The sequence below is a fragment of the Myiozetetes cayanensis genome, unplaced genomic scaffold (genome assembly GCF_022539395.1).
Source record: "Myiozetetes cayanensis isolate MyiCay16 unplaced genomic scaffold, myiCay2020 scf22, whole genome shotgun sequence".
Lineage (NCBI taxonomy): Eukaryota > Metazoa > Chordata > Aves > Passeriformes > Tyrannidae > Myiozetetes > Myiozetetes cayanensis.
The window spans coordinates 9,343,298-9,370,881 of NW_026087434.1; the positions used below are offsets into that span (position 1 = coordinate 9,343,298).

The 27,584-nt window shown below is 52.2% G+C and overlaps 1 protein-coding gene across 1 annotated transcript; it reads left to right on the top strand.

The window, feature by feature from the left end:
* Positions 1–889: 889 nt before the first annotated feature.
* LOC126641843 (heparan sulfate glucosamine 3-O-sulfotransferase 3B1-like) lies at positions 890–27,584 on the top strand. The gene is made up of 2 exons (XM_050318940.1): positions 890–1,455; positions 26,502–27,584. Exons 1-2 carry the CDS (start codon positions 1,031–1,033, stop codon positions 27,118–27,120), a joined length of 1,044 nt encoding a protein of 347 aa, XP_050174897.1. The 5' UTR covers positions 890–1,030; the 3' UTR covers positions 27,121–27,584.

The following is a 27,584-nucleotide window of genomic DNA, read 5'->3' on the forward strand; positions in this document are numbered from 1 at the left end:
CTCAGCTGGATGTTCTTGAGTTTGGCTTTCAAAGGCTGTTGTGCTGGGTTTGATCTCCACATGTTAGTCCTGACAGAGGGACCGTGGCAGATCTCACCAGGAATTTGTACAGGCAGCAATTTCAGAAAATACACCAGGACACAATGTGTCTCCTTGAAAAAGCAACTCATCAAAAGAGTGGGTAAAACACTGAAACACAGAATGGTTTGGGTTGGATGAGACATCTAAATGCCATCAATTCCAACCCCTTGCCATGGGCAGGGACACCTTCAATGAAACCAGGCTATTCCATGCCCTTTCCAGCCTGGCTCTGTAAACTTCCAGGGCATCCACAGTTTCTCTGGGCAGTGTTCTGGCACCCTCGTTGTAAAAAAAAGTCTTCCTAATATCTATTCTGCTCTCTGTCACTTTAAAAATATTATTCCTTGTCCCTGCCAAGAAGTTTTTCCTCACCTTCCTTATAACCCCCTTTTAGGTGCTGAAAGACGGCAGTAAGGTCTCCGCGGCGACCTTGTTGTCCCAGTATATTGGAAAAAGGAGGAGGAGAAAATGACTGAGATGCGGCCAACACCGCGACGCCCCAGCTGGCGACTCCCTGCAGCCATGGGGGACAGGGAACGGGGAATGTACAGCACACAGCCCTCGGCGGGATTCACCCCGTGCGGACCCAGCGGCAACTCGGGGACGGCGGCGGGCGACCAAACCGCCCCGACGGCGCGATCCCTCCCCGCGTCACCAACCAATGAGTTCACCCCGCCTCCTGCTTCTCCCCTCCCCGTCTCATTATGCACCAGAGTGTGCCTGTGATAGGCTGCGGGCTCCGCCCGTCCCCGTTGCCGTGTCCCGCCCCGCCGCTGCCTTTGCTGCGCTGCCGGCGGCGGGAGCGGCGCTGGGCGGGCGGCAGCGCCGGGCACACGGCGAGACACCGATGGGGCCGTGCTGAGCCCCCGCGGGTGCCCATGAGGCGCCGGGCAGAGCCGAGCCGAGCCGGGCGGGCTCCAGCCATGCATCCCGGCGCGCCCGCGGGCACATGGGGCAGCGCCTGAACCGCTGCCTCGATGTCCCCGTCGCGCTGCCGCCGCTGAGGCGGAGGCTGCTGCTGCTCTTCATCATGCTCTTCCTCTGGCTCTACATGTTCTACTCGTGCGCCGGCTCCTGCGCCGGGCTGGCTGCCCGCGGCTCTCCCGCGCCGCCCCGCGCCGCCCCGCCGGGGGAGCCGGGCGAGGAGAGCAGCCTGGAGGAGCAGCGGGCAGCGCCCGACGCCGCCAGCCCCATCTCCAGCTTCTTCAACGGCTCCGGCACCAAGCGGCTGCCGCAGGCCATCATCATCGGCGTCAAGAAGGGGGGGACGCGGGCGCTGCTGGAGTTCCTGAGGGTGCACCCCGACGTGCGCGCCGTGGGCGCAGAGCCCCACTTCTTCGACCGCAACTACGAGCGGGGACTCGCCTGGTACAGGTACGGGACGGGGGTGCGGGGGGTCCCCCTGTCCCGCCCTGGCCGCCCCGGTTGAGGGGTGCGGGCTCCGCAGCAGCTCGGGGAGTGCCCGCAGGGCCGAGTCCGCTCAATGCCCTCACCCTCCCACCCGCAAAAAAAGGACCCCTAAAAAATATAATCCACCCAGATCGCAACTTGCGTTCCCCGTTAGCCCAGGCGGCGGCGGGCTTGACGCGAGCCAAACCGTGTTTAATCCTTATACGAAGGTTAAATATCAATTTAATATTCTTAAACGCTCTTATTCCGCTGTGCTTCCAGGGTTTTGCTGGAGCGGTTATTTTTCCTCCAGCTCGGGGTGTTGCTGAGGGATGAGTGGTGTGTCCCCCGGGCCGGCACGGGCTGGCGGGCGACCGCAGATTTGGGGATGGGGGGGGTTGACCCGTTTGGGGTTTTTTTACCTGTTGGGGTGGAGGTTGACCTGTTTGAGTTTTTTGGGGTTTTGTTGTTTTGGGGTTTTTTTACCAGTTTGAAGGGCGCTGACACGTTTGGGGATTTTTTTTTTTTTTTTTAAGACGTTTGGAGGGTTTTTGACCCGTCCCGGGAGCGCAGCGGCAGCCGGGACTGGCAGGAGGCAGCTCCGCGTTCCAGATAAAACTTCCTTGCTCTCTCCCCGCGCTCCGTCCCCGTTAACTTCCTCCTACCCCGCAATCATCTCTGGATCGATGGCCTCGGGTCGCGATCGCCCGCGGGGCTGCGGGAGCGCTGCGGGTGTGTCGAGGGGGAACGGGCGCGTCGGGGACGGGCTGAACCCTTTGGACGGGGAGGAAAAAAATTATAAATTCTTCCTTGCATCCTGCAAGGATGGAAGTCATTCCGTGTGATTTCGCGAGCAGCAGCCCCGTGCGGGGTGTCCGTGTGCGGGTGGGCTCGGCGGAGCGGGAGGCGATGGGTGCGCAGGAGAAGCGCTGTCGGACACGGAGCGCGGGGCGAGCCGCGTTTCGGTGTCTTTTCATCCCTTTTCCGATTGAAGTTCCTTTATCAGGAATATTTTGAATATGTCTTTCTGCTGAGTGTTTACAGGAATGCTAAAGGAGCAGAGATGGAAACTTTGAAGCCAGATGGGAGCTGTGAAGTTGCGAATTGTAACCTCTTTGTAGTCTTGAAACTCCCACCCGGCAAGTCCGATTAGGTTTATGTCTCTTTTTAAAACGTTGCCGTCCCTCAGCAGTTAGTGAAATGAGCGCAGGATAAGATCTGGCGAGGAGGAAGTCATTTTAGAAAGCTGTTTCGTTTTAGGAAATTCTGTCAGTTTGGTGGAGGATACAGCGTGTCGTCCCGCGGCGGCCCAGATGAAACCTTTATAAAGCCAGTTGGGTTTAAAAAAGTATTAATCTCGCGTTTTGAAGGAGAACTTGCATGTAAAAGACCAGAGGACCTGTCAGAATTTATTAGCAAAATGGTGTTGTACGTGTTGAACTCTGTTTTTAATTAGGCACCTAAATTAGACCATAAAATGGTTGATTAATCTTTTACAAGTAAGAGGTGGAAGGGGAGAAGGAGAGAATAATGCTTATGATCACGTTCATCTGTTATCCCAGATGCAGTGGGCAAAAGTCAATATTTAAAGGATACACATTATTGTTAAATTCGGAGAACAGGTATCAAAGTTGTGTTTAAACTTTTTAAAGTTTCCTCTTACCAACTGCTGAACTTTTAGCAAAGTGGGCCCTATCCCTGCAAACACAGTGCAGTTTCTCAGTAGTATTTTTGCTGTTTTAGCTGAAATACAACAAATCTCGAGGTCTGAATGGTGACATTCCCAAGCAGCCAGTGCAAGTGATGCTGAAAGTCTTGAAATCACCCGAGTGTGATTCACCCCGAGGATGGGAGCGTGTCTGGCTGTCTGTGGGACGAGGACCAGGGTCGATTAGGGGGGACTAAATAATGCAAAATACATGGGGGAGGATGAAAACAACAGAAGAGTTGTTATATACTGTGCATTATTTCTGTCTTAATTAGAATTAGATGCAGAAGTTTGTTCCTATAAATTTGGGCTTTTAGAAATCCATTCCTATATACAGTAGTAACTCCAAACTCCCACTGACTTCAGTGAATCTGGGCTTCTCAGCCCCCCTCAAGAACATGCTTACTTCTCCCAGCTCTAATGAGGCTTTTATTTATTATCTTAATGTCAATAAAGAGATGTGTGTGTGTTTTCTTGCTGATGGCCCAATGAAATTGCATTAAAGATGCTATAAAAGTTCAGTGGTGCCAGTGTCACACAGTGAGCTGGGCAAGCCTCACCTCTGTTTTTCAGATCGACTTTGCACAGATCGACTGAACTTTGGAACTGGGGGTGTTACTGTGTCCTCGGCACCCTGTGTGTTCAGTGTGAATCCAATTGCCTGCCTTTGAAATTATAAAAATGCCAATTTTTGACCCTCCTCTCATTAAAAGTGTATTTTAGTCAGCTGGTTAGATTTGGTCATATCTTTTAGGAGTTTTTGTTTGTTTGTTTGAGTTGTTCCTGCCATCCAAAATCTGCTTTTTCAGATTCCCAAGAAGCAGAAGGCAGCACAGATTTCCTTATTTAGCTTGATGAATTCTCATTTTTTGGGAGTATTTGTAATTAATTTTCTTTGGGTTAACTACTGATCTCTGTCACAAGTTTTCATCTATGGAAAATAACTTTTGAAGGCAGGAACTCAAACTTTTTCCTTGCTCCATTTTCTGTCAAGTGAAATGAGATCTGTTGGTTTGTTTCCTTTGTGTGGAAGGCAAAAGAGCATCAAGTGGTGCTGACCACCATTCCTGAAAAGCAGAGGGAAAAGAGGGGGAAAATTACATTTTTTTTCAATAGTGAGATATCTAAAATTTAGTGGAAATAACTTCTGTCCGCACGCTGCGGGGTTTGCACCCAGTCATGTTTTAACTGCCTCCAGTGAAAATACGTACCATGACAGAGGAGAAATGGGATCCAGCCACTATTGCAAATAAATTTTAAGTAGTGCCTGGAATTTTTGGGTAGTAGAGAGGTTCCCTCTTTGGAGCAGTAAGGAATTCTGAGCTGTGTGTCCGACTGCCTGGCCGAGCAGCCTGTGGGGACAGCGTTGTTCTCCTTTGGGTTTACTGTAGGGTTGGTGGGAGAAGAAAAGATGTTTCTTGCAAGCCTAGAAAAACAATTGTTGAACTTCTTTTATGATTTTCTTTAATTGATTCAGCAGTGATGCACTTTGAAATGTCCTTGGGACTTGAAAGTCTGTTGTCCTGTAATTAACATAAGAAAAAGAGATCGTGTCACTAGTGTTACATGTTTGGGGTTTTTTCTTTTTTTATTATTATTTTCAGCCCAGTGGGCTGTAATACCCAGTCCCTCCTGCCTCGGGCTGGGCGTTCCCAGCCCTGGTCACCATCACTGATTTATGTTTCTGTAGTTCTCTGCTGGAACCCCTGTGCCGTGGCTGTGCCGGCTGTAACCACGACACCACGGCTAGACCGAGCTCCTCTGTCTCTAGCAGTGCAACAGGGAGACCTCTTTTCCTTTTTTCCTTCTTTTTTTTTTTTTTCCCTATGGAAAATTCTTAAAGTGCTGGTGCTTTGTATTCCTGCTATTGCTAAGTTGCCTCAGTTCATTCTCCTCACCGAGACCGTGTGTGGTTTGGGTCAGCAGCATCAGGCCCCGTGGGCTGGTGGTGTGCGATTAAACTGCTTCAAACGTGCCTTTCTCAGACTTCCAGATCGCCTAAATGAGATGGGGACCTTAACAGGCAAAGAGCTGCTTCACAGCATCTCCTGAATCAGGAGAAACTTCCTCATTTATTTTATTTTTCCCCAGGAACCTCCCTTTTTTCCCCAAGGAAAGCGTGGGGGTGTGAGCTGCTGCTCACAATGGGCCAGGCTGGGAGCAAGGGAAGAGTCAGGAGATGATGGTTAAAATTGGGAGTGAAAGCCTTGCTGCACTAAATCTTGAGCAAGGCAGGGGTTGGCCCTTGTGTTTGGTCATTCTCTATAAGCTCAACTTTAGGGAGGGTTTAATCCCTGCTGCTTAATTGCCACTGCCACTTCGCTTCCCGGCGGGACTCAGACCCAGAGCGCGGGCACAGCCGGGTGCTTGCAAAACTCAACGTGTTGGTTTCCGCTGAGCCTCACAAGCTTAGCTGGCCCCAGGAAGTTTGGGAACAGCCCTGTTTCTCCCAACTGGACTTTGGGTGCAAATTACAGCATCCGAGCAAAGACCAGTTCCTCCAGCGCACTCCCGTGAGCTGCGCTGGGGTGGAACGAGCGTGTCCTAAAGGACAGTCACGTTCTCCGGGATGGTTTTGCCGAGCAACTTTGCCCTTGAGATTTTGTTTTCTTGATGTGGAAAAAAAAAAAAAAAATTAAAAACCAACTCTTGGCCTTGCACTGTGTTGGGCTTAAGCTAGTGGGGACTTTTAGTGGTCCCCTCTAAACCTACACGGGGCTCAGTGCCCCCTTGGCCGTTGCAGCGGCTCCCCACGACGCGCCTCAACCGCTGGGCGACGTCGGGAGGAAAATGGCCCCAAAAAAGAAGGGCTGGGCTGCTATAATCAGTCAGCAAGGCCCTTGTGTTTGCATGGGATCATTCCTTTAGATCTGAGGAGGGTTGAGTTGTTCAAACAGATGGCAAAGATTATTCGTGTTGCTGGGGTTTCAGTGCGCTGCTCTGTTTCAAGCATGTTGCCCGATATGACGCACGTGACAAGTTCTTCCCAGCACGACGCTGGGGCGGGGGGGGACGACATTGTCTGCCCTGCTCGGGTTTCACGGCCTCACCTGTCGAGCTGCTGAACTTTTCAAAGTTGCCCAAGCGTTGGGGGTGCCGGATGCGGGTGGTGGATCTGCCTGGCTAATCGTGTTAGCCCGGCCCTGCCGGGGAGCGCTGTGCTCCTTGGCATGAAAACGATGGGAATGAAAACCCACGGGCTCAGCTCTGGGTTTGGGGATTTATGATTTTTTTTTTTTTTTTTTTATTTCTCAAGTGGGCCATGGCAGATGTCTGTAACACACACCAAGCTTTGGATATCTCAAGGCACTTCTAGTCAAGGCTTTGTTTTCAAAAGCATCCGGCGAGCCCCGGGTGCGGTTGCTGTAAAAACCATACCCAAAGCACCATTCTTTGGAGCTGTATCCCCAAGCTGGCTGATGATGGGATTGTCCTACCTTCAGGCCTCTCTCACTGAGCTGCTCTGTTCACTTGAGCCTGGATCTGGGGCTATTAATCCATCCTAAGTAGGAAGAAGTCTAATTTAGTGATCGTTCAGCGCGAGATTCGTGTCTCCTGGTGGTGTGACCGTGGGTGATCAATGGGTTCAGGGGGTAATGAATGGGCCAGGGCTGTGTGGGATGGGTAACATTTGGTCTCAAAGAACAACAAAAAGCAGGGCACGTTGTTTCAGGGTTGTAATTAGGGGGTCAGGGGCTATCGGCTGCTACCTGTTGTCACTGTGTGGTGCGTGAGGAGGGGCTGGAGCAGAGGCTTCTCCCTTGGTTTGTGTGAGGTGACTAAGAGCTGTGCTGGGTCCTGACTTGCTGCTGATGACTGTACCAGGGCTTGCCCACGCCGTGGCAATTCCAGGGCTTTCAGCAGCTCCCTGTGTGCTTAATTAGCTCAGAGAAACACGGTGTGCTTTTTAAAGGCGCTCAGCCCCGCGGCAGCCAGAGGGCAAGAGAGTAAATGGACCTTATCCCTGCTTTCTTAATGGAAACAAGGGGTCCTGTGATGAAACACATTGATTATCAGTAGGTTCAGAGGGAAGGGGGGGGTGTAATTTGGGACAGGGGTTTACTGGTGGCATAACTTTGCCATCAGGAAGTTGCTCCCAGTCTGGAGGTGGCTGCAAGGTGCCCAGAGACAAGTCAGGAACATCATGTTGGGGGTCAGACAAGAGGAAGAAGTGGAAGTCCCTCTGTCTTGAGCATCTCTCCAACTGGGGATGGCAAAGACTTCTCAGCTGTGATGTGCAGGGGACCTTAGATCATTCATAATAGTGGTAGGAAGGGACAACCCCCCCTGGTGCCACATTCTGAAGACCAAGGAGGAAAATGGACTCAGTGATGGTGATTTAACACGTGGTGCCTTTGTACTGGGAGGTGAGGAGGAGCTTGTAGGAGCTGTGACCTGCCTTGCTTGGCTACCCAACCCTTCCTCCTGGCTCTGTGGCCACAGGAGGCACCCAGAGAGGATCAGAAACTTGGGAGTTTGGGGCTTTAGATGATGTTGGTGAGAAAGTTAGAGGAAAATAGGTGTACAAGTGCTGCTGGCAGAAGACCTCACACTGATTTCCAGTAAATTAGTAATTCCATTTTTAAAATTTTTTTTCTTTCAAAATATGGGAGCATGGCAGTGCCCTGCCACGTGGTGGCTAGGAGAACTTTATTTAGAGGAAAATAATGCCAGGTTCTGCTAAACGCTTTACATCTGTGTTAACCTCCTCGGGAACGCCCTGGAACTACCCTGCTTCCACAGCACTGCAGTTTCCTCCACTCCCTACAGAAAAGGGAGGCAGGAAGGACATCTCTACAGAGGGATGCTGTAACTCAGCACTGGCACCAAGGGACTCATGGCTCTGTTCAGCAGCAGGTCTGGCCCAGAATTTAATTTGCAGCCAGTCTGGGATGCAGGGCCACATGTGGCTGATCCTGCCCTCAACGTGGCTTGTACAGAGTCACCCACAGAGCCCGGCTTTGCTAAACTCTGCTGGGGGCAGGGGGATGGTCCTCCCTTGTCCTGACCTTCTTGTAAGTCTTGTGCTGCTAAAATTCCTTAGGCCAGAGCTGTCATCTGGCCAGTCCTCTCTGCTGGTGCTGCTGGGGATTTCTGTGAATCCACCCAAGTGGCTGGTTTGGAATGAAAGTGAGCAGTTGTAACCTCTCCCTGGAGCTGGCACAGCCTTTCCCCTCCGGTGTGTGTTCCTGGCAGCGCAGCAGGCAGCTCTTCCAGAACAGAGTAGGAATTGTGCAAGGGCTTTCATTTTATATGCTGGTGTATAACATTATAGGTGGATGTATATGTTTTATAGATCCTTCCTGAAGGTGAACTCAAGGCCAAATCCTGCACTGCTGCAAGCGTGCTCTGAGAGTACTGACTATGGCTGCAGTAAAATCACCAAATCCCTTTTAAAAAATACACTTTTCACACAGGAAGTTTGCTCTGATGAAAAGATGAGTCTCCAGCAATGTGCAGTGGCAGAGAATGAACCAGGTCCCTAAAAATGGCCGTGTTTAATGCAGTTCAAAACCCTGCCAGGGGAAGGGCTGCAGGATCAGGCCCTCGGTGTGTACCCGTGTGACTGTGAGAGCAGAAAGTGTCCCCACAGAAGCCAAAATCCATTACAATGATTAACGTCAATAAAGCAGCCTGACAAGCTATATATTAAAGCCCTGAGCTCACAGTGTCTCTGAGCACAGAACACGAACTCGCCTTTAAAACGTGGAAGTCTGTGAAGCGCAGGTGAGAGAAAGAAATCTTTGGAAATCTGTTGATTTGGTAAAAGACCAATTAAACTGTGAGAAAACCTTTGCTCGGGGGTTAAACTGCATTTATATTTTTGATTCGGAGCAGGGTCCGGGGGCTGCGGCGCTGGCTGAGCTCGGGGATCAGGGGATCCTCCCGTCACTAGGGGGAGGACGAAACCCCGGCGTTTTACTCACAGAGCGCTTTGCTGCTTCACTGAGCTATTAAATATTTGTTTAACAGCTGGCAAGGCCTGCAGCTTTGGCATGCCTTCGGTTTGTTTTTCTAAAGGTGTGTTAGACTTGGAGGGAAAGCAGGAGGTGCTGGAGTAAACGGGAGGTGTGTCCCAGCCCTCGGGCCCGGAGTGGCTGTGCGCTGGTTTGGGCGTGGGGCTGGGAATGCAGTTACTGAGCCTGGATTTGCAGATGGACCCCGTGGCTCTGCGTGCTGGAGAGAACGTGATGCCTGACACAGAGGTGCTGAGCCTCTGCTCTGACCCCCTGCGCGCACCTCTGGTGACACGTTCAGTGAATTGTGCCGGCTCAGAGCTGCTCCCCCGAGTGCCGGGGCTTCTGCAAGAGGGTTGGGATGGGGGGAGCTCAACGGGGTCTCACCCGGGACCAGCGGGTGGGTGTCTGTGATCACCCCCGGGCACCTGCCCCGGCTTCACCATGGCTGGACCGACCCAAGCGAGCAGCAAAGGGCAGCCCGAGCGCTGCCCCTTCTCAAGGACACGCTTAGCAAAGCCCAGCCCTTTCCTCTTCCCCAGCGCAGCGCACTGAACTTGCTGCAACTTAACGCAAAGCTTGTAACTTCTTTTTCTTCTTCTTCTTCTTCTTCTTTTTCCTTTTAATTTCCCACTTGAGCTGCTCTGGTAGCTGATGAGCCTTGGGCTGTCTGCATGGCATTTGCAAAAAAGCAGAGGGGAATAACTACGGGGTGGGGGGGAGTGTTGTTGAGCAGGGAAGGAAGATATCAAGCCCTGCCAGAGCAGAAGTGGAATAGCCGGTTAGGGTTTCAACGCGGGTTCGCTGCAAGCCGAGAGGGGCCGGGAGCTGCTGTCTGCTCCGAGGGCTGGTAATTACAGGCTGGCGCTGCCCGGACAGCCGGACGAGCGGGAGGAGCCGCGGGTGTCTGGGCACACACCGGCGCCTTGGCCGCCTGCCCCGCCGGCACCGCCACCGCTGCACCCCCAGAGATGCTCCCGAGGTCGCCCTGCTAAATGCAGTGTAATAATTAATTAAGCTATATATAAACACCACGCTCACGTGGTCCCTGAAAGCAGATTAAGAGCGCCGGAGTTTTCCCCTTCTCCGCCTTCCTCCCCGCGAGTCTTCCTCTTGCCGGGCTCCTCCGCGGGGGAGCCCTGCAGTTGTCGCGGGCTCGGCTGTCCCAGCAGGGCTCACCAGTTGGGTTAAGCAGCTGCACAGCCGGGGCTGAGCCCAAAAATGATGGGGGCAGAGCCGTGCCTGCTCGATGGAAACCCCTCACCCAGCTCGCCCATCAAACCCACTCCTCTTGCTGGGGCTGGAGGGCAGGACACGTGCCGAGTGTCTGCCTTCCCAGTCCGGATCACTCTGTCACTTCTCCCTGTCCTGGTACCTGATGCTGGGAATAATCCAGTGCTGGGAATAGCTGCTGGGATTTGCCTTCAGCAACAGGCGCTCCAAAGTTCCTGTTGCTTTCACGCTCAGTACAGCAAGAGCTGAGCTGCCCGGTTTGTTCCCCACCACGGAGGTGGAGGAACTTCAGTTTGAAACATCCTCAAAAGCACATTTGTGGGGGGTTTGCAGCATGGTCGTGGAAGAATAATCTGGGCTGGGTTTCCTGGAAGAGCTACAGCAACTTAGAGTTTGTAATGAGGCTTGAAACTAAACCCAAACCATTGATTGCCCTGCGAGTCCCAGGGAGCTGAGATTTGTACGGGATCAAAAATAATGCTTTTTTTTTTTAATTGTCTCCTGCATCCATATGAAACTGGTCAAAACTCGCTCCAAACCCCATAAGTAAACATTTAGGGATAACATTTATTTAAATGCTGGGTTAATTTCAATGTAGCTGGAGAAAGAGCTCGGTGGAAGTTTAAGATCACATTTCTTAATCAAGCATAGGTGATAATGTGTGTATCAGAAGAGCAGAGCAGCTTCCAGCACTTCCAGATCAGCCCAAGTTTTGCAGTAGGGGCACATGCATGCCACGAACCCATCAGCAAAGTCTGATTCTTGGCTTTGCACGGGGAAAATCCTTGGAAAACAGAACAAATCCCACATCTGTCTCTGGGAGCTGTGGGGGAGTGAGCATTGGCACTGTCCACGATTGCTCTGGGGCCACTCCTGCTGCTTCTCAGATCTTCTCCTCGTGCACATCCAGTTGACTGAGGGCCACCACTAGGGATGGGGACTGGTGGGAGGAGTGATGGGCTCCGTGGGACACGCTGTGTTTGGGTAATGCAGGTTGTCCATCTCCAGCTCCCCTGGCTCTCCAAGGCAGAGCTGGCTGGTCTCATTCTTCAAACCCCAGGCTGGATCCATGTCCAGGGGATGGAGGCAGAGAGAAAAGACTTTGTGAGGGCTCACAATGGGGTCCCCGTGGGTTCAGCCCGGGTCGGAGGGGGCCGGGCTGTCTCTTTGGGAACCCAAGGGTGCAGAGATCAAAGGTGGGGGTGAGTCAATTACAATCCACATTTGGCTCATTCCATGTGTTTGGGTATTTGAAAGGCTTCAATGGTCACCCATTTTATATCTCTTATGCCCATTGATTTGCTAATCTGACACTTGGTTCCATCTGAATAACAATAGCTGTCATTCAGAGTCCTCGGTGTTCAGGGAAAAGTCATTTCACTTGGGTTGTGCTCCAAGGCCTTGGCAGACCAGCCCACTGTGCCCTTTAGGTAGAAGGGCTTGGAGGACTCGGGGATAATTCGGCCCCATGGCAGGCTCTGGAAGGAAATCAGCTCTTGGTGGAAGCAGGGTGGGATGCTGAAAGTTGCTGATGGGTTTTGGCACGTGTAGCTTTGCTCCATAAGGTGCTTCCTGGTTGTCACCAGTGGACCTGCAGCGTGTGGGGTGTGAGGAGGTGGGCAGGGTTACACCTCAGGAGTGGGAAGCAGGCAAGGAGAGCCCTCAAATGCTGGCTGAGTGCTCTGGACTAGATCAGATCATTGGTATGGCCAAGCGAAGTCTCTAATTATGTGAATACCTCTTTAATGAGCAGCAGTGCTTTGCATCTGTTGTACTTGCAGCAGAGCATCTCCACCAGCTGAGCCTGCTCTTTAAAGAGCTCTTGACTGTGTTTCGTGGACTGTTTATGACCACGTCATGATCCCACGTAACGACTGGGGCAGGAAGGGAGACAGCAGACAGACCTGCTCCTTCTTGTTTCCCTAATTGGCACCTGTCTCTCTCCTTTGCTGGGAATTTCTCTGCTTCCCAAAGCTGGTTTGGTTCCTCCTGCTCTACCCCGAGTCCTGCAGCGTCACTGGGGACCCATCTTGAGATGTGGTGACACCACAAACCTGACGCTTGATTGCCTCAATGGGCATGATGTTTTTTTTTAATCCTGGAACTTAATTTTGTGTCTTTGATGTTCAATGTGAGGTGTAAAAAGGAGGGGAGAGAGTCAGGAGGTTCATCTTTGCCTGACTGGAGATTTTTTGGGAAAAAATTCCATTCTGGACAAATGTCTCACTGCTCTGTTTACCATGGGGAGATCCTAATTTCCAGTGCCACTCCTTTATGAGTGTAAATCACAAACCCATTAAGAAATGAGTTGAGGTGACAATCCCATTTGTGTTCAAATGCATTTAGGGATCAGCACTGAGAGGATCACCGGTGTATTAATTTGCCAGGCCTTTTGTTCCAGGGGGTGGCAAATATAGCTCATCCCAAGGGGGGGTCACACTGACCGGCACAGTGTCCAGATTACTGGTGGTTCAGGTTGGGGTTGGTGCCACCCCTCCCCTTCTGGGAAGGAAGTGGGAGATTTTAAGGAGTTAATTGGGTGTCTCAGCTAGGAATAAAATCCTAAACCAATTTTAAAGTCTTGACCCACTTGATGGGGTGCTGGGGGTAACGAGCAGCTGGTGAGAACAGGACATGCTTGGTTCCTTGGGCACCTTCCCATGTAGCTGGTCCTGGTTTTGTTCCTCACTGGTCACCAGGAAGGTGACCCATCCTCTGACAGTGAGAGAGGACATCCCCTTCCCTTCACAGCAGCTGAGGAGGAGCCCCAGTGCTGCATGGCCTCATGGTTGGTTTGGGTGTTGCTGAAGAGGCAGGTGGAGTTGTGTAGCTGAGGTCTGGCAGCGCTTGGCCTGTGTTAGGAACACAGATGCACGACCAGAAAGGGCAGAAAAAATTATAACTTTCTTTTTCCATGGTGCAAATGGAAAACTGGAGACTTTCTGAGCTGATGTCTCGAAGGTTTCTGCTGTTCAGGCAGCGCTGGATGCCCAGAGGATCCCGTTAGGTACAGAAGGTGGATTCCTGGAGATCCTACACAGCTTTTTTGAGGACCTGTAGATGTAAATGTGTCTCAAGGTTTGTGTCAAACCTGCCCTGGCCCTGCCACCCTGTGAGCTGCCTTTCCACATGCTGGAGAGGAGCTGGTGGGCTCAGCTGGTTCAGACTTCACATGGAAGATGCTCGAGGGGTTCTCAGTGCCCAGAGGAAAGTGCTGCTGGGTAAATGAAGTCCCTGCTCCCCTCCCTATGTTGTTACGCTTGTGGTGAGGAAGAGGACCAGGAGCACAACTGTCACCAGTCCCTTCTGGAGGTCTAGACAGTGGTTTAAGCCCCCCTCTGCCATGTCTTACCCCAAGGGCAGATGAATCACCAGGAATGCTCCCCCTGCATTGATTATGATCCAAGGAGTGCAAGCTGGGGTGTCACTCAGGGCAGAAAGGGGCTCTGGGGCTTATCAGGAGGCTTTTTCAGAGCAGGAAGGCTGGGCTTGATTAGGAGAAATGTGTGTCAAGGTGGCAAACAAAGTCCTCCCTGTGCAAAGGCTGGGCCACTCGTGCGGGGGTTTAACAAAGGGCGGCATTATCGGCGTGAGTCGTTACCTGCCCGTGCAGGCACGGGATTAGGGCATTTGTTTGGTGTGGGAAAAACACAAAAGACCTCTCAGCAGGGCTGTGATTTATGGATGTGGCATTAGGGGAACGTGGGCTTGCCCGTGTCTGGCTGGGTCGGTTTTGTTTGGTGCCTGTTGACTTGTGCAGCATTTTTTGGGGGGTTGGCTCTTTGCTTTGTGGGTTGGGTCGGTGTGTTGTTTTTTTTTTTTCCCCACCTCCCAGCAGCGTTGGAGCAGGTAAAATGTGGTGGCTTGGCAGTGCCCCAGGGGAGAGGGAGAGCCTGGGAAGGGGCACTGAAGTTCATCTCCTTGTAGTGCTGCCCTGGGTGGAAATTTGTTGGGTGTTCCTGAGTGTTCAGCCATGGTGGACCAGGGTGCACAGTGAGGGACCAATGTGAGGGTGCACAGCTGCCTTGCAGACGACTTGGGGTGCATGAAGTGACCATCTCCCCTGCATTGGTTACACCAGAGGTGCCCTTTGGGTCCAAACTGAGGTGTACTCAGCTCACTGGGCTCCCCACCACCAGCACAGGCAGAAGGGGTTGCTGGAGAAGGGCCTTGAAGAGCAGGTACTGTAGGGATGAGGCAGGTGGGATAACATCCTGTGGGCCCCCTGGATTAGGAACACCTCCTGGTGTCCTAGCCAGGGCCAGGAGCCCTGGGAGCCCCAGTGAGACAGGCCATGAGCCAGGAGGATGCTCTTCTCCATGTGCAGGGATGGGTGATCTGGCTCTTTGGCTCTTGGTTTGGGTATCTAATTCTTGAAGCATCTGGTGCTTCTGGCACAGCAGCATAAAGCCAACAGCCTGTACCCTGGCTGCAGTGCCAGCTCTGGGCACCTCATCTTCTGCCTCCTCCAGGTCCCAGATCCCCACATCCCTGGGGTTTAACCCGATGGAGGTGGCTCCCTTTGCTGCAGGGAAGCATTTTCCCAAGACCTACGAGGAGGAGAGAGGCCTTAAAGACCAGCGAGGAGCAGTGCCTGGGGGGCTGAACATCCTTGAGAGGATTAGTGCCCTTGCTGCAATTAAGAGAGCAAATTGGTGGGTGTGGGAGCAGTTTGGGGCTGGGATGGCTGAACACACTGCCAGTACTGGCTGGTGCTCCTGCTGCTGCCAGATGGTTGTACCTGAGCCTTGGTGGCAGGGAAGGGGCCAGAGGGAAGAGGCTGCAGTGGGCACCGGTGCCACTGGGACGTGGCTGAGCAGTTACTGAGTGGCAAGAGAGCTGACAGCGAGTGGTGGGCTTTGGTGGGGAGAGAGCAGTTGCTCTTCTTGTGGGAAGAGCTCAGTTACTCTCCTGATGGAGTTGAAGCCAAACCCCTGAGATCAGTGTCTCTGGGGCTGGCAGAAGCCATCTGACAACTCTGTTAATCCCACATTCCTCAGTCCATTCCCCTGGGTACCATGGGTGTGTTTTGGGTGCCCCACCAGCTATGGTTGCTTTATCTGCCTTTAAACCTCTTCCAAGCCAGGCTTCCTTCGCTCAGGCCTACTCTGAGACAGCAAAAGCCTTGCAAGGGCTGCATTTTGGGGGCTGCCCTTTTTATTTATTTCCACAGTCAAGCAAATAACTTCAGACCTCAATTCTCTTGCTTTGCTAGTTGCTTTTTTCTGGACAAGGACATTCTGTGCCTGCAGGTGTTGAGCCAGTCCAAGCTCAACAGACACTGGTTCCATCTTCCCATGAGGGCAGGATTGCTGCTACCCAAGTAAAACTGAGTTCAAAAATTCACACCTCTGGTGCAAGGATGTGTTAAACCAGTGCTGTCTAAGAGGCTTTGTCTTGCAATGAATCCATAAGTGGATCTATCAAATCTTTGTGTAGTAGGAGTTCAGTACATGTAATTTTAACTGTAGGTAGGAGTGTAGTACACGCAATTTTAACTGTAGGCTATAAATTTTGGAGGGAGGAGAAAAGTTGCTGGTCTTTCTGGTCCTGATAGAGTAAGAGGCAGAGGCAGTCCAGAGAATTTATTTTTCCCCAGGAGTGAGTTGTGAGCACTGAAATCTCTGCAGATGCCTAAAATTCTTCCTCTTTCCTCCCTTTCAGGCTGTTGTCTGTTTAATTTATTGGGAAAAATGTTTCTGCTGCTTTGCAATAAACTCTTGGATGCCATGGCAGTGATCCTGGCTTCTTCCAGTCCTGCATGGGCACAACTCTGGAGTAGCTGCTGAGCTACCAGGGCGAGCCCCTGCTCCTGCTGGAGGTGGTGGGGACTCACACTGGTGGCCTCCAGGTGCCAGAAGAGAGGCAAGAGGATTACACTGGTGCAACTGGGGCTCTCCTGCAGGGATAAATTCCAGTTAAACACTCCAGCGGGGTGTAGGAAGAGGTGACACGGAACAGGAATCAAACACACACAGTTTGGCACAGACAGCTGGCGCTGCGATCCGCTGATAAAGGGTCTTTAGTCCCAGTTTACCAGTTAGCTCAGTCGTGTTTCCTGCTGAGTTTAGGGGTTCCTCCCCTCCGCCTTAAATCATGAGTTTCACACTCCCCCCCTCCCCGTTCTGCTTTTAAACAAAACCAGCCTTTTTGTTCCTTTTTTTTTGGGGGTGGTGGTGGGGAAATGGAGACAGATTAGAGTAATCTCACATGACTTGAGCGGTGGGCAGCGCAGCCCCGGTGCTGCTGGGCGATATTCTAAAGAACTCACCCAGAAACAGCAATTAGCTTTTAATTGTGGCTCGGCTGCCGGCCCCGCGCCCGCGGGAGCAGCACCGGCCGCTCTTTGTCGGCCGGAGCAGCACCGGGGGGGACCCACGGCCATGAAAGGGGACCGGGGGTGACCGGGAGGAATAAGATGCTCATTTCAGCCCCACCCCCTTACTGCGCTCTAAAGCTCTTATTTTTTTTTCAGAGCAAAGCACTATTGAAGCGTCGGGACAATGGAGCCCAAATCCTGCTGGGGGAAGGGAGGTGCTGGCAATTGCATCTTTTGTTGCTTTTCCTTCTTTCCTTGCCTACGGCCTCCCCCATCCCACCCTCCAAGAAATCCACATAGATGCTCGCTAGATGATAATGCAATCACTTTCTTGGGACCTTGCTAATAGGATTATAATTATTACTGGAGATGAACTGGAGTGAATAGAATATTTACCACTTCATCTTAAATTATTGTAAATCCCTCCAAAGCAGCCCTTTGATATGTAAAGTGCTGCCCCTCTCCCCCCCAGTGAAGATAATTATTTAGTGGAAGTTCAGAGCTTTTAAGTATGATGGGGAGCAGAAAGAGGCTTCGGTGTTTACATAAAGAGAAGAGGAGGGCCTGTGTAATGAACTGGTGAAGCTGATGAATATCGTGCCTGGCTCCAGCAAAGGAGGAGGGAAAGTCCTTGCTTAGCACTTGTAACATCCTGGGCTGTTGTTGGGGGAAGAGGGGACAAAGTAATTGGAAGTATGGCCCCTCCTAGCCCAAAGAAAGCCCCACGTCTCTGCAGTCCATCCTCAGTTGGTGCATGAGTCCATCAGGTGATGGTGTCAACATTTCGGGTTTGTTCTTTAGGGCTGGAGGAACAACCAAGTAGCCTGGGAGTCCTCAGCCTGGCAGAGATGTCCAGGGTGAAGCTGTGGTACTCTGCAGACTCAGAGCTAGGCTGGAGATGAAGGGAGGGATGGACTGGTGTGATGGTGCAAGATCTTCAAGTGGTTTAAGGGCAGGAACTGATGCACAACGGGCAAAGCAAGGAGCTGGGGTGGGCTGTGCATGTGGAGGAGTCTGTGTGGGGTCAGGGGGAATCACAGGATGGTTTGGGTTGGAGGGGACATCAAAGATCATCCAGTTCCAACCCCCTGCCATGGGCAGGTATGCCACCCACTAGATCAGGTTGCTCAGGGCCCCATCCAACCTGGCCTTGTCCAGATATAGCACATCCACCTGGACAAGGGGTGGGAAGAGTGACTGACTGAGGTGGGCAAAGTGTACCAGGCACAGGAAAGCCCCTGAGCTGATTTTGGATGGAGGCTGGGACAACAGTAGGGGATGGGGGGCTGCTTGCCCTCTTCTTGCTCTGCCCTTGACCTCCTATGGCCAGGGCTGGAGACCCCCAGGCCACTGGAGGAGAGGCTTGCACCCTCCTAGGGTTTTGGGCTGGTCCCAGTCCCTTGAGCCCTTCCTCCCAGAAGTTGCCCCACATGGAGCATCAGCTGTGGGGTGGGAAGGGGGTTTTGCTCCAGTCAGCCACCTCCAAGGCCACCTTCATGCCTTTGCATCCTTTGCCAAGGGACAGGCATGTCCCAGGAGCTATGGCCACACCACCCATCAGCCTCCACGGAGTCTTTGTGGCTCTTGGGCCTCTTTATTTTGCTCAGTGCTGAAAGCACAAGCCCTGTCCCGTGCAGACAAGATTCCCATCAAGTATTTCTGCTGATCTAAGTTGTTCCTGCCCTATAGGCTTCACTATATGGTGCACCATATATGGCATTTGGATACAGGAGGCAGCAGCCCTGCAAGGGATAACATGTCATTATCTTGGTTATGAGTCTGTGCTTCTAATTAACCCACTTAGTCCCATCAGGCTGGGGGAGGCATTTGGGTGAAAGATGGGTTTTGGCTGGCACAAGGTGGGAGGCAGCCTTGGCAGCAGAGGCTGGTTCAGCTCATCACACCCACTGCTGTTCCCAGAGGCACAAACTCTCCAGGCTTTGTGCGTGGATCAGGCCCTGCTTTGTCCAGGTGGGTGCTCAGATGCTGCTGCTCCAAACCCTCTGCTCAGCTCTGTGGCTGGGCCAGCGTGGAGAGGGTCAAACCTCTGTGGTGGCCCTGAGGTCTGACTTGAATGCAGGGACTTTCAGGGAGGTGGAGGAAGCCTTTTATTAAAAAAAATAAACCCCCAAAAGCCCCTGCCCCCTGGTGACTGCAGCAGCGTGTTGCCCCCTCCTCGAGGCACTGACAGGCTTTGATTTGCTGGGGCTGTTTGGTCCTGGCTCTGCCGCCGGGGTGGGGCCCAAAGGGCCATCTGCCGGTGTCCTGCCTCTCCCTGCTCCCCCTGCCTTTGATGGGGCTTTGTACCCGCATCAAAGGAGCTCGGATCAGCCTCCCCAGCCCAGCCAGAGCCTGTTCCTGTGGCCTGTGTGGTGATGCCACCCGTGACCACCAGCTCTTCGGTCCCATTGAAGTCCCGGAGCACCTTCATGCCAGAGAGCCTTCACACACCATTTACACACAATACCCTCCTCTCCCTCCCTTAATCCCCCCAACTCCCAACAGGTGAAGGGCACCTGGCATCTCCGGGGGGCAGGGAGCAAGGAGAGGGGGAAAAACATGCATTTCAGGCCCACACATATTTTTTTTTCCCCCTCTCCCTCCTCCCTCACCTACCCCTTCCTCACCCCCAAAAGTTCATTAATTCCCATCATCTGGTTTGTGTAAGCGTCGTGGCGAGGGTTTGACGGGGCTGGATAGGGTTACACCCGTTTCAAAAAGGCCGAGCCCGGTTCCCAGCCGTTCCCTTTTATTGTTGTATAATTTGCCAACCCAAACAACAGGCTCCTGCTCGAGACAAAGGCACACATGTTGCTCTTACCACTGGCCATAAAAAAGAGGAGGGGCTGCCTGCTACCGTACAGGTCTGCGGTGCAACGACAGCCCCAGCCAGGGGAGATTTTGGTAAGAAAAATCTGATGTAGCAAATAATGAACCAGCAAGCACTCCCACCAACAAAGAGGAATTTGCCTCTTCTCTCTCTGTTTCTTCCTCTTCCTCCCTCATTCCCCCATCCCGTTTCTGCCACCAGAAAGCGGAGCCAAAGCCAAGAGGGTAATTTTGAAGCCACTTGACCTTGGTGCAGGTGGCAGGTTCTGTGATGCAATTAAAACGCTTTATTACTTCAACAGTCTTACCCTGGGCTTGTCAGGTGCTTGCTTTTAAGGAATATTGCTGGGATTTGATGATTTTGTGATCAGCCTTGCTGGGATGAGGGGTTGGGACGAGATTAATGTGGTGGCCTCAGGGGCTGAGCTGGTGATGCTCTGAGTTTTCAGTTCCCAGAACATTGCAGAGCTCTTGCTCACTGCCAGGTGCCCCTACAGGGCTACAGGTGTGTGGTTTTAATCCAGCCCTTGGCTGCTCTTATCACCACTGTACATTTTTCCTGCTTTCTGACAGCAAAACGCTGCCTCAGAAAATGGGAATGACTGGGTATCACCTTGGCAGAGTGGGTGGGCTGGGAGACAAAGCTACCCAGCAGTGGAGGTGCCACCCCTGTCCTTCCCTGGGTGTCTACAGCTCTTTTTCAAGATGCTGGAGTTAGCTCACTTGGCCTAAATTTATTTATTGGGATGGGGAAGGAGAGGAAGAGGCAGAGGAGCAGCAGGAATCAGAGTGAGAATTGGCTGTGCAGGGGGGGAGTGGCAGCAAAACCCTCCTCAAAAGTGTGTTTGACTTAAGGCAGCAGGTGGAGTGTGGTTTGAAATGAGCCCTTCGGCTTTGGTGGGATCCTGAGTGCAGCAAAGCTGAGCAGGACCATGCTGGGATGGAGCAGGGACCAAACTGCTCCTGGGAACAGAGCAGAGGGAGATGCAGCAGCCTGGAGAGGATTAATGTGGGAGGGGATGAAGCTTTAACCTGCCTCATCTTCTGCAATTACTCCCTCTACAGCTTTTCCAAGCTGGTACCCTTGGGCTTGTTTGCTTTCCAGCCTGCGAATTAAAAATGTAGCAAAAATCTTAAATTTATCACATGCACTGAACTGTACCACTTTTGGGGTTGTTCTGGTTCTGGCTCTACCTGAGCTTGGTGTCATCTTGGGTTTTCAAACCCTCTGACAGGATTCTGGAAGGTAAAAATCTGTTTCCCCCACCCCAGGAAAGAAGAACTTTTACGTTTATCTTCTGTATTTCTATTCACCTTCTCACCACAACCTTTCAACCTGATTTATGTGGTTTCTGGGACAGCCCTTTGGGGGGATTTGGGGCGAGAAACAGTCAGGCTGCCAAAATTCACCTTTCTGGGAAGAAATCACTTTTTGTCTTGTTGAAACAGCAGTCAGGAATTTGGGCAGAAACTGGCCAGAAATAGGCTGGGTGCTCTGTGGGTGCAGCTCTGGGCTGCAAAGCAAATGGTTCTGGATTGCAGACCTGAACTTGATTGATGTCCAAGATAGTTTGACTTGATATTTCTCCTGTTTCCCCTAGTTTCCTTGCTTCTAGGGAACAGCCATGGGGGGAAAGTCTAGGAATTCTGCACCAAAGACAATTCTTGCTGTATCTGGTGGCAGAGCTGCTGTGAGCACTCCCCAGTCTGCATCTTGTATGCAGTCTGCACCCAGGTGGTGTGGCATTTTACCCTTCCCTTGCTTTTACAACACCCTGTACACTCCTCCAGGAGAGTTTTGTCACCCTTGCAGAGGGAAACTGAGGGGACTGAGCAAGTGGAGTGGAGGGGTTTGAGGCTGGAGGGTGCCATTCCTGCAACACAGGGTGCCCTGATTTTAGCTCTGTGGAACTCAACTTGTGAACGTGCTGGAGAGGCAGGAACAGCCCCAAAGGTGATGCTGGGTGGCTCCAGGTGCTGGGCAGGAATATATCCAGCATGAAGCCCTCCCCAGGAAGGAAAACTCCTCTGAGTGAGCCGTGTCTGGGGCGGTCAGCCTGGCGCTGACCCCTGTGTGGGCAGACGGCTGGGGGTGGGCATCTCTGCAGCCCCCCAGGGCTCCAGGCTCTGGCAGACCCTGGGGGGTTTTATCCCAGCAGGTGTTTGCCGTGGCAGGAGGTGCGTGGGGGGACCAACAGACATCCCCAGGGGATAAATCCACCACTGCTGTGCCCTGCCCTGCGCTCTGCTCTGTCCTACCTGCAGCGAACAACGAGCAACAGGTTGTGGGGGTCCCCTGGCCCCCCCGCCCCTCCCTGAGAAGCGGCAGCAGATTAGCCCCGAGCCCCTCTGCACAGACAAAAGCTGCCACAAAGGGCATTAGGCTTCAGGATTGGATTACTGTGGGGCCACCTGTCATCCCCACTTTGTAAATTTACCTCGCTCCGTGCCCGGTTTTCATACTGGACAAGTTTGCACTTTTAAAAAACTGCCCCATAAAATCCCCCTCCCGGTGCCTGTCCGAGCAGCAGCCTGGCTGTGTTTGTCTGAGCATCCCTTCTTATTCCAGGCTTCAGAGTGTGGGGCTGGGGATTAGGGCTGTTTGAATGAAGAGAGCCTTTATTACATTAGTCTAAGTGGTTAATAGGTAAAGTAGGCCAATCCATCTTTAGACTAAGCCTATCACTTCGCCTACGAAGGGCGCAGGCTCTGCTGAGGAGATATTCATTAAAGGAAAAGCTTTTCCTCCGTCCCTCTTGACATGTTAATAGCTCAGGGTTAGGGGCTCTGCTCTCTGCCTGTGCAGAATTCACAGCTGTGCAAAATTCATGGCTGTGCTCACACAGCAACTCCCTCCCCTCGCTGGGACCCCCGGCAGCTCTGCCCGAGTCAGCAGCACTGAGCCCCACCAGTGCTTTGCTGGCTGGGCTGGGAATAAAAGATGCTTGGAAGCCTGTTCCTCATCCTCACTTCCCTCTTCCATGCTCAGCAGCAGATGCCTCATCCCTTCCCAAGCAGGGAAGGAGGGAGAGGGTTCAGATGATGGGTTGAGGCAGTGCTTTGGTGCTGGGACTCTCTGCTGTGGGATGTTCTCAAGGCCAGGAGTATTCATGGGTTTGAAAGGATTAGGCAGTTCATAGTCACTATGAAATGGGATGATTTGGATGCAGATGCTGGCTCCAGAGGTCTTTGAACTGCAGGTTGCCAGAAGGCAGGAGGATAACAAGGCAGGAGGGATTGCTTGCCAAGCTTTTCATAACCATCTTTATTTTCCACTACGAGTTTCCACTACAGTCTCTTCACCCAGCCCTGTCCCGACTGGGGCTCAGCTGAGCTCCCTGTTTCCCACAACCTGACTCCCTTTATCCTCTCCCTTTGCTCTCCCATGAGGACAGCAGTGGTGGCTGCACCTCTGCCATCCTTTCCTTGCACCAAACAGTGCTGGCAGGAGCTGCCCATGTCTCCACCATGCCTGTGAAGCCTCCGTGGGCACGGAAGGCTCCACAGCTGTCACGAGCTGCCCCGGGGCTGAGCTGTGCACACACCACTGAGCTGAACGTGGGCTTGTGCTGAACCCCACTCCTTTTGCCCAAGGAGCTGCAGTCTGCCAGGGCATCGTGGCTTCTGGCCATTACAGCTCCTCTTTCCCCTCCCTAAGCAGCAGCTGTGGTTTAGTGCTCAGGTTTAGCGTGGCCCTTGCTGCTGTGGAGCCCCAGGAGCAGACGTGTTTGGAGCTGGGATCTGGTCCTCCTGCCACCAACACACATGTCCAGCATGGTGCAGCTGCACTGGGCCAAGCTACCGCTCTCCAGTTGTGGTTTGAATGGGAACAAGCACTTCTTGGTGACTTTTCCACCACTGTGAGTTCAGAGCAGCCAAAGTACCAGTTCCTCCTGTCCCCGAGGCTCTGTTGTCTCTGGATGCCAGCGTGAGGGATGGAACCTCTGTGGGAGCTTATGGAAACCATGGGAAAGCTCCTCACAACTGACATGCCTGTGCAATAAAACTTTGCCTTCCTGGATGTGGTGCTGTCAGAGGTTAAAACCACCTCCGTGGGCCACAGTTTTTGGCTTCACTTGCAGCTGTCTCACTTTCATGGAGCCACTTCTCAAATAAGGCAGCATCTGAGACAATCTTGAGGATCTTAGTTTGGGGCTATGCCTGGCACTTGTGTGGGTACAGTGAAGGGAGTGGAGGAACAGGGGCCTGAGGGCTGGGTTTGGTGGTTCCAGGTCTTCTTGGGTTGAAAGCTCCATTTCTACCTCTGCTCATCTCAGCCTGTGCTGGCCAACCTGAGTGCAGCAGCAGCAGCAATCAGTGTGCTTTGTCCTGCTTTTCCTGTTGCAATGGGTCAGCAGCAAGATGTTCTGCAAACACCAAGGATTCAGATCCTCTCCCAGGATAACAATCTGTTGGGTCTAGACCTACATAGAGCTGAGAGCTTTCAGCCACACCTGAGGTGTGGGTTCAGGAGATGACAGCCCTGCAAAGGGACTGACCCCAGGCCACTGGATGCCTCTTAGGTAAAGAGTTTCTCCCTGCTTTTTTCCACTTACAAGGTGCTCTCCTCTGTGTTTGTTGAAAGGCTAATTAGGAACCTGTGTTTCCCAACTGGATCAACTGACTTAGCACTGCATTCCCAGCAATTTCCACCCAGCCCTACCCAATGCCTTCCTTGTGCAAGGAAGGGAAAATAAGCCTTGCATCATTCCCAGGAGACTGATATATACTGACTGTAGTAGTCCTGGAGAAGAAGTCAGTGCCAAGGTGCAGGGCCCCATGCAGCCAGCAATCTGATGGACCTGACCTGAAGCCAAAGGGCTTCAGTGCAGCACGGCCATGCCGAGGATGTCTTGGGAACCATTCTCTGCTCTAGGCAGGTCCCAGGCCATTAAGGACTTCATGGTTTGAAATCAACCTCTTAAATCAAGCTGGAAGGCAGTTGGTGGCCAGTGCAGGATGTAGAACTCGGGTTTAATGTGGCCATAAAAGGAGACACCACTTAATGAGCAAATGTTGAAACCCACATTAGCCCACGACAGGTTTAGGAGTTGCTCTGAGCGTTATTGACTGGCTCAGCTCTGTGACGGCATCACGGGGTTGCAGAGTTGGCCAGAAAGGCAAAGGATTAGTCAGAGTTTTATTTTGGTTACTGTTTTTTTGGCACATCCTGACTTCCAGAAGCTCTCACGTCCCAGGTGTCTGGTAGACCAGCGTGATTTTTATCTGCACGGGAAACTCCACCTGTGCGGACTTGAAATCCCGGCCCCCGGGCTTGCCACAACCCCTGGGCATGGCTGGAGGTTTCCACAAGCTGACATCCTCTTCCTCCACAGTCCAGTTTGTCCATCACCACTTATCCCAGTGTCCTGTGCAGACCTGGCACAGGGATCATCTCCCACCATGTGGAGCAGGGGCTTTATGGTCAGCCCCCAGGCACAGCTCACCTGCAGGGTGGAGGTGCAGCCAGTAAACACATTGCACAAAGGCAAGGCCAGAAGCTGATGAGGCAAAACAGCAGGTATAGTTGTGAGCTCACCAGGAGTTGCATAAGCAGGCACTGACCAGCTTTCATGGGCATGGGATGATTTGTGATGCAATCAGACCTCTCGTTCCTGGTTTCCCTGGTTTTTGGCCTCAGAACAGATTGGTCAGGTTTTTTCCCCTGGAGCTCTTAATCAGAGCAACCACTGGCCTTAGCACAAATTGTCAGTGGGTTTTTTTTAATTGCTGGTGATCTTTGCTGTGGAAGCATAAAAGCAGTGAGGGAGGAGGTGGCCGTGGGGGAACAGCCTCTGCGAGGTGTTGTAAAGCTGAGGGAAGCTCAGCTTGGGGCTTGCAGATCACACGCTGGCTGGTTATTTCTCTGTGCTGGGTGGATGCTTTGAAAACTTAATCAAGTTTTATAGCTTTAATTTCGTGCCTGACTCCCCTCTTGCCTTTTCTTTTCAACTGTCTTGCAACCCAGAGCAAATGAGTCCCGTTGGGTTATAAAAGGAATGAATTGGCAAACGGTCTGAAATATTTCAGCTTGCCTAGTGAATGATAGGAAAAAATGACTCTCCCTGCTTTGTGCCACTTCCATCAGTTCTGCAAGCTCTCCAGTGTTTCCCCACATGGTTAATTAGGAAATAGCCAGGGAATAAGGTGGAACTGCTGAAAGCTTTAGGTTTCACAGGTGCTTTGTGAAGGTACGTCCTGCCCATGAGCTGAGGTTGTGCTCTCCATGGTTGTATCCCGTGTCCTGACCTGTTGTAGCCTTTGGGGCAGTGCTGGGTAGGGGTTGTCCTCGTTGGGTGCTGGACTGGGATGTGCTGAAGATGCCCCCAAGCAGCTCCTGATTCTCCTGTTAGTTCATGTGAGGGAACAAGTCTGCACAGCCACAGGGAATGGGAAAGCAGTGGGTGAAGCTGGGTGCAAGAGGACCCCTGTGATTGGTGAGGTCCTGCTGCTGATAAGCCTGGGATAAATTGCTCCCTCTTGCCTGGATTTGGAAAAATTTTGCATTTGGGATGCTAAGGGAAAGTAAGGTGGATGAGCTCCAGTGAGCTCCTGCTTTTCTGCTAAACCATCCTCTCGTTTCTATGGGGAAATGAGCTCTGGGTTGGGGCTTGAGGGCTCTGTGGTGTTGGCATGAGCCAGAAAAGCCACCTGATGCAGCTCAGGACTCATCCTGACCAGTCTGGAGCTGGTGTGGTACATGTAGCCATGCTCCAGGTGCAGTGCAGCCCAGCTAATCCACTCATGGATAACTGGGAGATTACTCAGCTGGATTTCTAATACAGTGGCCTTTAATAATAATCCCCCCCTAATCCCTAAATCAATGGAAAATGGATTTGTCTGTACAAACCAAATGGCCTGTGAAGGCATGTTAGGCAGAGGCATTCTTGTGTGTATCTATGTGTGAACATACCTAGAAATGCATAGGGATGTTTTCTTCCTGTTCCCTGCCCTCCTGACCCATGTCCTGGTGTTTTGCTGGCAGGGACCTGATGCCCAGGACGCTGGAGGGGCAGATCACCATGGAGAAGACCCCCAGCTACTTCGTCACCAAGGAGGCCCCAGCCCGCATCTCCTCCATGTCCAAGGGCACGAAGCTCATCGTGGTGGTGCGGGACCCCGTGACCAGAGCCATCTCGGACTACACCCAGACGCTCTCCAAGAAGCCCGACATCCCCACCTTTGAGAGCCTGACCTTCAAAAACAGGACTACGGGCCTGATCGACACCTCGTGGAGCGCCATCCAGATTGGCATCTACGCCAAGCACCTGGAGAACTGGCTCCTCTACTTCCCCATCGGGCAGATCCTCTTCGTCAGCGGGGAGAGGCTGATCAGCGACCCCGCAGGGGAGCTGGGCAGGGTCCAGGACTTTCTGGGCCTCAAGAGGATCATCACCGACAAACACTTCTACTTCAACAAAACCAAGGGCTTCCCGTGCCTGAAGAAGGCGGAAGGCAGCAGCAAACCCCACTGCCTGGGGAAGACCAAAGGCAGGACCCACCCCGACATCGACCAGGAGGTGGTGCAGAGGCTGCGGGACTTCTACCGGCCCTTCAACATGAAGTTCTACCAGATGACGGGGCAGGACTTTGGCTGGGACTGAGCCTGGCGTGGGAAAGACCCCCTTGTAATTCCTTGCCCAGCACGGTTTGCTTATATAAAGAGATATATATGTATGTAAAATGTACAGAAATCTATTTTATAATAATTTATTTTTAATTCCTAAGCAATTAATTCACTAAGCTGCCTAACCGCACTGGCTAGAAACGGTAGCCCGTAACCTGTTTAACATTCCACAGTGTTTAATTCTAATATGTCTCTCTTTTCTTTTTTTTTTTTGTTTTGTTTTCTTTTCTTTTCTTTTCTTTTTTTTCCTCCCTCCCCCCCTTCTGTTCTCTCCCCTTTTTGGTTTGGTTTGTAACAGACAGTGCTTCCACTTTTCCTAAACAGAATTTGTATTTAAAAAAAAAGGAAAAAAAAAATCAAAAAAAGGGAGGGGAGGGAGGGAAAGCACAGGTTTATTTTTGTTACGGGTATCTGGCCTTTATAAAACACTTGCTTTCCCTA

Bases quoted from the DNA above. Each gene is read 5' to 3' on its own strand.
- LOC126641843 (XM_050318940.1), top strand. From the start codon at position 1,031: ATGGGGCAGCGCCTGAACCGCTGCCTCGATGTCCCCGTCGCGCTGCCG. The intron at 1,456-26,501 runs GTACGGGACGGG...TTTTGCTGGCAG, and splicing joins CGGGGACTCGCCTGGTACAG to GGACCTGATGCCCAGGACGC.